This window comes from Dromaius novaehollandiae, chromosome W (genome assembly GCF_036370855.1).
Source record: "Dromaius novaehollandiae isolate bDroNov1 chromosome W, bDroNov1.hap1, whole genome shotgun sequence".
NCBI lineage: Eukaryota > Metazoa > Chordata > Aves > Casuariiformes > Dromaiidae > Dromaius > Dromaius novaehollandiae.
This window is the reverse complement of record NC_088130.1, coordinates 59,200,453-59,209,799: the sequence shown is the minus strand read 5'-3', so window position 1 is coordinate 59,209,799 and position 9,347 is coordinate 59,200,453. Positions and strand designations below refer to the sequence as shown.

Genomic DNA, 9,347 nt, shown 5'->3' with positions numbered 1-9,347 from the left:
TCTGGTTTGGGCCTCCATGATTTGCGCTGAGCCCTGTTGTCCCAGGCCAGCGGGCGGATATCCCTCCGAGAGCACAGCCTCGCGCTGCCAGGAAACATAAGTCACACTGACCCCTTGATGGGCCAGGCCGTCGCTCCAACAAGCGGAGTTATCTGCTTTGCTTTGCTAGCTGCATGGCTCGTAGCTCAGGAAAGGAGGAGGGTGAGGTTGCCTCTCCTTCCTGCCCAGGTGCTGCCGGCCTCCAGCTCTCCCCCAGGCCCAGCGCCTCTGGTCCGCGGCTCTGAAGACCTTATCGCTGGCCTCCGGCAGGGCAGAGGACTCCCCTGGCGCGGGGTGCTCGGCCACCCCGTGCCTCTGCCCTAGTCGCCATCCTTCTCCCGCCGCTCTGCGCTGTTAATCTGCGCGGCTGAAGCCCCTTTCAGACCTGGGTTTGCCTGTAAAGGGAAGGAGAGCGCAGACGCCGCCTCACCTGTCCGGCCAGTAGCACCCCGCACCGCAAACACACCGCTCCCCAGCTCCCACCAGGGCGCGCCCGGGCCGCGCGAAGCCTCCGGGCGCCCCCGCGGCCGGCACGAAGGGCCCTTCCACGGCGCCGCTGTCCCCGGCAGCCGCTCGGGCTCCTGGCTGCGGTCCCCCAGCAACTAACTTCCTACAAGCTGCGCCGGTATTTTGCCCCAGATCGAGGTGGCACTGAGCGTGTCCCCCCCACCCGTGACAGGACTGTCCCCTTCCCGGGGCGCGGCCGTGCCCCCCACCACGACGGGGCCATTCCCCCCCCCCGCGCGCCGCTGCCGTTGCCCACGTCCCGTGATGGCCCCGCCCCGCGAGGCCCTTCCGGCGGCGGCGGGGTGACGTCACGGCGGCCCCGGAAGGGCGGCGGGCGCGGCGCGGGCCGGGCGGAGCGGCTCGGTCCGGTCCCGTCCGGTCCGGCGCGGTGCGGTGCGCGGCGGCGGCGCCGGCGCCATGACGCTCGCCGTGTTCTTCGGGTGCACCTTCATCGCCTTCGGGCCGGCGCTCGGCCTCTTCCTCTTCACCATCGCCCGCGACCCGCTCCGCATCATCATCCTCATCGCCGGGTCAGTCCCGCCCCGCACGGGGCCCGCGCGGCCCGCCGGCACCGGCCACCACAGCGGCACCGGCACCGGCACCGGCACCGGCACTGGGACTGTAACCGGCCCCGGCACGACAGGGGCACTGGCACCGGCCTCGGCCTGGGCACGGCTAGGGCATCGGTACTGGGACCAGCCCAGGCATGACGGGGGCACTGGCACTGGGACCAGTACTGGTACTGGCATAGGCATGGTGGGGGCACCAGTACTGCCACTGGTACCGGTCCAGGCGTGTTGGACACTGGCACTGGCACCAATACTGGTAGCAGCACGGGCATGACAGTGGCACCGGTACTGGCACTGGTCACTGGTAGCAGTACTGGTACCAGCATGGGCATCACAGGGGCACCAGTACTGGCACTGGTCACTGGTAGCAGTACTGGTACCAGCACGGGCATCACAGAGGCACCAGTACTGGCACTGGTCACTGGTAGCAGTACTGGTACCAGTGTGGGCATGACACTGGCACTGGCACTGGCGCTGGTCCCAGTCTAGGCATGATAGGTACCAGCCCAGGAGGGGCACAGGCACAGCAGTGGTACCAGTGCTGGCAGCACCAGCACAGCACTGGTACTGGTGTGTGCGTGACAGGGGTGCTGCTGTCGGTACCAGTACCAACGCAGGAGGGCTGTGGGCACAGCACTGGTACCGCTGTCAGCAGGGGCTGGAGGAGCACCGGTGCTGGCACGGCAGCAGTACCAGCAGTCACAGCAGGCACAGGCGCAGCCTGGCACTGGTACCAGCACAGGCATAGCAGGAGGGACACCAGTGCCGCTGTGGCAAGGGCACAAGCAAAGCACCGATACTGGTACTGCACGGGGACAGTGGCGCTAGTGGCATGGCAGTGGCACAGGCACGGCACCGGTGCTGGCACAGCCACCGCGGCGTGCGGGCTGGCTGCCGGTGGGCGCCGGGCCGTTGCAGGCCATGCCAACCGGCTCTGAGCCCACCCGGGCATGTGGCTGGTGCTGCCACTGGGTGCAGGTGTGAGGTCGGTGCAGGCCCTGCTGCCAGGCAGATGGGGCGAGATCCTCAGGTTGGGGTGTCCCGCTGGGCACGTCTCTTCCCGAGGTGGGAATGGCACTGGAAATCCCCTGCCATGGGGCCATTCCCTGCAGCGGGGCCTCTGCCGTGCCATGAGTGCAGGAGAGGCACGGCCCGTTCCTGTGGTTTGGGTGACCCCAAGGACCTCGTGTGTGACCCAGGCAGACTGCTTAGGGAGGCAGTGGGGTGCCAACAGGCCTCTGCCCTGCTCTGTGCCTCTGCTTCCCCAGGGCCCATGCGACGTGGCGCAGTCATGGCGGGAGTCCTTCGTGTCCGTGCTCGGCCGCAGGGCAGTACCTGGGAGGACGGAGGGCAGCAGGGAACCGTGTCTGCTTGTCCTGGCAGTGTTACAGCTGAGAGCTGTGGAGGCCAGACAGCTGTGTCGGGGCAGCGAGGAGCAGGCTCTCGGCCAAGGTCCTTGTCCAGGCCAAGGTACAACCTGCCTGGCCCGTGGGGCCTCTGCACAAAGCACTGCGCTGGGGAATTTTTTGCACACCTATTTGATGCAGGTGTAAAATGTGCCTTACAGAGCAGGGCTGGCCTCCTCAAAGGACAAACCTACCCTTGCGGAGGAAGCACTTGCTGCTTTCTAGCAGCCCTTCTGTCTGAGGCAGGCAGGAACGTATTCTCCACTCAACTTAGGCCCGCAGCAGAAAGTACGTATTGGCCCTCACCGGAGCCTCTTGGCACGGGCAGTGATTATCCCTAGCCCATACACCTCCTCGCCTGGTGCAAAGCCAGGGAGCTCCACAGATGTGCACCAGCTGATCCAGCTGCAGATGTGCAGAGCATCTCCCCGGCACCAGGTGCTGCCTGCACTACTTGGGCACAGAAGGAAGATCTTTTGCCCGAGGCCGGAATTATGTCCTCAAGAGTGCAGAGCAAATGCTCTCCGGTTAGCAGCCTCTCTGTTTCTCTTTCAGGGCTTTTTTCTGGCTGGTCTCATTGCTGCTCTCCTCCCTGATCTGGTTTATTGCTGTTAAAGCCAGTGACCCCAATGATGAACCATTGCAGAAGGGGCTCTTGATATTTGGGGTGATGTTTTCTGTGCTGCTGCAGGAGGCCTTCCGGTTTCTCTACTACAAACTCCTCAGGTAAGGGACGTGGCATTAGCCTGGCATGAGGAGGAGGCTCTCCTGCCACCCAGCCGGTCCTGGGCTTTGCCATCTTGCTGTGGCCTGGCCAGAGGATGTCAGTGCTCCCTGTGTGCTGGGATGTCCTTTGGAGCCCCGCGGCCATACCCGGAGAGGCAGCTTGAATTTACCCTGGGCCTCAGCGAGCCCTGGGCTGCTCCCAGAGCCTGGGAGTGGAGTGGTATTGCCCTTCCCCTGCCTTTCCTCTCTGCCTCCTGTGCCTGTGCTCTGCTCAGGATCTCAGTCAGCGTTTTTTAGGAGACTAAGATTCTTACAGCTAAAATCTCTGGGTCAAAGCTAGGTCAGTCCATTAACATCAAGTATAGCTGTGGTAGTGGAGAAGAGCAACTCTAAGGCCTGGAGGACTGACACCTGAGCTGGCTGGCATTGTCTCCCTTAATTCAGGACAGGGAGGCTGTGACTTTAAGCTGTTCCAGGGTGTGTAACATCTCTGTCCTGCCTTCCCAGCAGGCTGTTTTGACTAGATTGAGGAGTGCTCCCATAGCTTTGCTGTGTGGATGAAGGAGAAGGGTTATGGATCTCCCCCTTTTGTCAGCAAGTCTTGTTCTTTTTCTAGGGATGTCTTTTTCTTTGCTTCAGTGGGAACAGCCTGAAGGTGATTTCAGGGCTTTGCCTCATCCAAGGTGCCTGTCTTGGCTGGTGCAGTGTCATGTTGTTTGTGAGCCAGTGTTACGCCCCGCATTGTCCTTAAAGCTAAGTGGCTCAGGCCTAGGGAAGTGGTGATGAGTTGTGTAATAGTGTTGTCTGCTGGTGAGAGACCCACAGCAGTGTCTACAGCGCTCTGTCATCTTCAGGTTTGGGTGTCAGGTTCAGGATGCTTTGATGACTCCCCTCCTGAGGGATGGTGATAACATGGCCAGAGTGGTTCGTCCGCCCGAGCCATGACTGAGAAACATTAATCCTGGATGTTCTGGGGGGGCTCAGGGACAGTCCCTTGCCGTCGGGTCAGAGGCCAGGCCTCTCGGTCAGGATCAGCCCTGTGTGGCTGCACCGTTGGAGGACTGTGCCAGCAATGCTGTGTGTCCCTGGGGCAGGGAGAGGGGCCTTAGGTCAGGGTTTTCATGGGAGCTTCTGCCCCATCAGGCCCAGAGATGTGAGCTGTTCTGCTAGGAATCGCTTTGCCCCTTCCTTAAGTAGCAAAGCTGCTTTGCAGGTGTCAAGGCCAGCAGGAGCTGTTCCAGCAACCTGCACTTGGGTGTTAGCCTCAAGTCTTCCCCGGAGCCTCCCGACTCTGCCCTACATTTCTGTGATGGGAAGGCCAGCCCTCGGGGCCTAGCTGTCTCCTACAAGGTGTGTCCCCTTTGGGGCCGGATCCTGAGCCAGGGCAGCCCTGCCAGCTGCTCTGTGTCCAGCTCTGGGGTTGAGATAAAGAGCCCCGGGGTGGTACCGGCAGACAGCGAATCCCTCTGAGGGGAGGGAGCGGGACTGCCAGCGAGGCGTGCTGGAGCACAGCGTCTCACCAAAGCAAGCCCTGACTCCTGATCCTGCGTCCTCAGTCCAGCAGTGCTGCGGCATTGTTGCTGGGCCGGTGCATCATGTCGGTAACTGCCTCTGCTCTGTGCTCGGCATCTTGGCCAGCCCAGGGCAAAGTCTAGGCCCAGCCTCAGAAAATCTTTGGCTTCCTGGGTGCTGCCGGGCAGGAGAGCAGGGATCCCCGCCGCCTGCCAGGCTGCGCATGCACTGCAGGCCACGTGCTGCGCTGGTGCTTTGGGACAGGCAGATGCTGCCCGGGACAGCCTGTGGACTGGGCAGCGCGGAAGACATTGCTGGGATCCCAGCAGGTCCTGCCCAGGCATAGTGTGGTGCAGGGAGTAAGCGTGCAGGAAGGGCGGTGTGGAAAGGGTGATAGCCTGGGGACAAGGGGTTCGGGAAAGGTCCGGGCTCTGGTAGGGGTGTCTGTAGGAGCAGCGCCAGTTGTTCAGCCAGTGGTTGGTATGTGAGCTCACACCACTCCCTACAGCAACGCATTGCTGGAGCCAGGAAGGCAGAGGGTAGCAGAGATCCGTGGATTACTCTCTGTAGCATAAACCATTGTATTTCATTCTGCAGAACTCCAGCAACTTCTAGTGCTGCTTTCTTCCTCCAGGCTGAAAAGGCTTTTGGTATTTCTGCTTACTTACCAGAACTGATGAAGTTTATCAGGCCAGGCTCCCGAGTCTCTCCCCCAAAGCAATTTTTCTAGCTCTTTGAGCTCTTCTCTGCACCCTCCCTATTTTTTCGACATCTTTTAAAGACACAGATGCAAAGACTGGGTGCAGTCTCATGGGTGTGTGCCTCCTGTGTCCACACCAGCACTATTTTCCGCAGCCTCATGCAGGTATGCTGCCCATTTTGCCCACAGCATTCTGCTTTCCCCTATACCTGGTCTATAGGTTGGCTTGCATTCATCTTCCTATGTGGAAAATGTTTGTATTTGGCTTCACTGATATATATTTTTTGTGCATGGTTTGTCAGGCAATTAGGGAGGTCCCACAGGTACTCTCCACGGTGGTTTTCACAGTTGCTGCCAGTTCGATAATGGGAGCACACAGGAGTGCTGATCCTGATGCCCTCGATCGTCACTCCTTGCTGAGATTTGTCAGCCGAGTCATAAATGTTTATTGCTGTGTTCCAGGCTTATGCAAAGTGCCAGTCAATCAATCAATCAGTGAACCGCAGTGTCATTGAGTGTGAAGTCAGGTGTCTGTCAGAGACCCAACTGTATGACGACTGCACCCTTCCTTTTGCAAGATTACAAAGAGGGCGGGTTGAGGCAGGATAAAATCCTGGCTCGCTGCCTGGTTAGTCCTTGGTGCTACAGCTGTGCTGTACTGTGCTGTGCGCCAACGTGCTCTCCCCTCCGCAGGAAGGCTATTGAAGGGCTGGTGGCCCTCAGCGAAGATGGCTGCTCCCCCATTTCCATCCAGCAAATGGCATATGGTGAGTGGCGGGCAGAGCGGGGCACCCCAAACGTGAAGCCAGAGGTGGCCCCGCAGGATGAACCTGGGCCATAGAGCAGCGCTCGGCCTCTTGCCAAGAGGAAAGGGGTTTCTCATGCCGAAGCAGGCTGGGTGTCTTAAGGGACTGGGGGATGCCTGGGTGCGGGTGGCCTTGAGGAGGCTGCAGGAGCCGTGGGCTCAGGGCCTCACAGTGTCTCTGTCCTGGCAGTGGCTGGCGTGGGCTTTGGGCTCATGAGCGGTGCCTTCTCCATGATCAATCTGCTGGCAGACGCGTTAGGGCCTGGCACCGTGGGGATCTATGGGGACTCACAGCTCTACTTCCTGACCTCGGGTGAGTGACAGGCCTGACCCTTCTCCCACACGTCTACCACCTCTGCTGCGCCCCATCACGGAGATGTGCAGCCCTGTGGATGATCGTCTTAGCCCCCAGTCCTCTCCCCTTCGTCCTGCACTTTGCTACCACTCCCCATACCCTTCTTAGCCCCTTAGAGCCCCACCTGCAGCATTGTTCTGCACAAAACCCTTCTCTCTGTGCCCTGCTACCCTCCCTGCTCCTGTCCCCAGCCCCTTCCGCACTCGAGGTGTACCTGCATGCTTACTAGTTCAGCCCAGCAGTGCCATCACTCCTTCCCTGGCCTGGCTCCTCTGTACCCAGCCTAAGCTTGGAGGTCGGGGCAGGTGATTCTCCTGTGACTCCCTTCTGTGCTGCTCCCTGCAGCTTTTATGACCATGGTGCTGATTTTCCTTCACACCTTCTGGGGGATCCTCTTTTTCCATGGCTGTGAGAACCGGCGCTGGTGGGAGATCGCAGCTGTTGTTGTCATGCACCTTGCTGTTTCGGGATCGGTGAGTAGCAGCGAGCGGAGGCACGTGCCAGGGGCCTGCATTCGGGGATGGCTTTGGTGTGTGATGGTCCACGTGCCTGGGGAGGAACAGCCTTTGACACCAGCAAAGCTGTTGGTGTTTGGGGACTTCGAACCAGCCCCACACAGGATAAGCCCTTGACAAAGGCAAACGGCTGAGGCTGGTTTCCCCTGCCCTGGTACTCCGCCGGCTCGGCAAGGCCATGGGCTGCGATACTGCCACATGTGCCCATCCCATCCCAGCCCCTCAGCAGAGCTGCTGCACGAGGGGGAAGAGAGAGGAGCAGGACATGATGATGGCTGTGTCCAACGGCCAGGGCTTGGGAGATCCCTCTCCTGCCCACACACCCCTTCCCTCTCCTGTCTCTCTTCCCCAGACGTTTTGCAACCCCCTGTACGTGGGCAGCCTGGTGCCCTCCTACATGCTGATGGCCATCGCCGCCACCTGGGCTTACCTGCTCTCAGGGGGATCTGCCCAGAACGTGCGTCGTTTCCTGCTCTGTAAGTCCTGCTCCGTAACGGGGACTTGGTATCTGGCTGGGCTGGTCCCTTCTGGGCTACCTGGGAGGAGCTGGGTCAGTGCTGGGGGTCACAGGGTTGTCTCAGTCGGAGGCTGAAGCGAGGATGTGATCTGCTTCACTGCCACAGACAGATTTGGAAACTGGTTTGGGGCCTTCCCGGGTTGTTGCCTCTCCTGTGGGAAATGGATGGGGTACGAAGTTTGCTGAAAACTGACCCCCCCCCTCTCTTTGTCCCTATAGGTTTACAGAGTGGATCCAGCCCCCAGCCAGGATCCTGAGGCCCTGCAGGATGTTCCTGTCCCCAGCTGCCCCCTGCCCTCCCCTCCGTTCTGTTGGCGAGAGCGGCCGTCACCTTCTCTGCAATGTATTTTCTCCTGGAATGGGGGACACCGGCCAGGCCCTGTGGGGCAGGCGCTCCGGCCCCGCTGCAGCAGCCAGCAGGTTGTCGTTGCTGGGGCTGGCTCGCTCCTCTGCCCCTTTGGGAGCCCCCCCTGGGACAGCCCAGTTCGGGGGACTCAGCTTTGCAGGCCCTGCCATGCTGCAACTGAAGGCTGTTAGCCTGCCTGGGAAGGATGTGACCTTGGACTGCCTCACGCTCAAGCCCAAAGAAACCCATTGCTTCTTCCCCCACCACAGAAGATGTGCTGTGCCCTGTGCTGGAGGGAGATGTCGCTCCTCCTCCTCCTCCCCCGGGGTGGAGGAAGCAGCCTTGCAGAGCGCTGTCACACGCTGGGCTGGGGCCAAACGCTGTGGTGCTACTTTCCCCACCTCTTTGCCCAGGCTTGCTGCGCTGGGAGACACGGCCCCAGTGCTGGACTGCGGTAGCAGCAGTGAGCCAGCATCCCAGCGCAGGTTGGGAAAGGGCAGGGGAGGCTGGTGGGGTGGTGGTAAGGTGCAGGGCACCACCAGCAGCTGGCATGGGGTGGGGGCAGGAGGGAGCTGAAGCTACCCAGGGTGGGAGGAGGGTTTGGGCAGACAGTGCCTGCAGTGCCTGGCGGACATGGACCTGGCTGGATAGTGGCTGAGGGCGCAGGATGACAAGTCACCTCTCATCGGGTGCCAGCACAGCTTGGGGGGTGGGGGGTGGTGGTTCAGGGGACCATTCCAGTGGATCATAGCCCTCTCCCAGGCTTGGAGGGGGATTTTATTTCTCAGAGGGGCATCAGCCCTGAGGATACGCTACAGGACTGGGAGGTAGAAATTGCCATCGGGCTCAGGGCTGAGAGTGCAGTTTTGTCCACAGTGGGCTTTTATACTAATAAAGAGAAGTACCAGATGTGATGGGGGCTGTGTGTGACTGGCTGTGGTACCTTCTGTGGGCAGGGCGCAAGCATGCTGCGGCAGTGGCAGCAGCTCCCAGGGGTGCAACTGGGAGGGGAGCCAGCACAGCATAGCTGCAGCTGGGGCTTTGCCTCCTCAGCCCTTCTCCCAGCAGTGCTTGCACAAGTGGCAGCAGCAGCTTTTGGGGTGGAGGCTGCTCAAAGTTGGAGACCAGCAGATTCTTTCCCTTGCCCCAGCCCAGCATGTTTCTCTTGGCTGTGGAGCGATAGGGAGCTCTCTAGGGCTTGGCTCTGGCTGAACTAGTCTTCAGGGCCAGTAGGAGAGGAGGGAGGCAGCAGCCCTTTGAGGAAAGCTCTACAGCAGCCTGCAGCACACCCTGAGGAGAGCAGGGCGGGGGCAGCAGGGCTGGGGCTGGCCAGGGAGGAAGCACTGGGTC

At 60.8% G+C, this 9,347-nt stretch overlaps 1 protein-coding gene across 1 annotated transcript; it reads left to right on the top strand.

The window, feature by feature from the left end:
* The first annotated feature begins 829 nt into the window (after positions 1–829).
* LOC112991931 (gamma-secretase subunit Aph-1b-like) lies at positions 830–8,911 on the top strand. The gene is made up of 7 exons (XM_026114755.2): positions 830–1,076; positions 3,077–3,247; positions 6,153–6,226; positions 6,455–6,577; positions 6,965–7,092; positions 7,487–7,610; positions 7,871–8,911. Exons 1-7 carry the CDS (start codon positions 964–966, stop codon positions 7,906–7,908), a joined length of 771 nt encoding a protein of 256 aa, XP_025970540.2. The 5' UTR covers positions 830–963; the 3' UTR covers positions 7,909–8,911.
* The last annotated feature ends 436 nt before the right edge of the window (positions 8,912–9,347 follow it).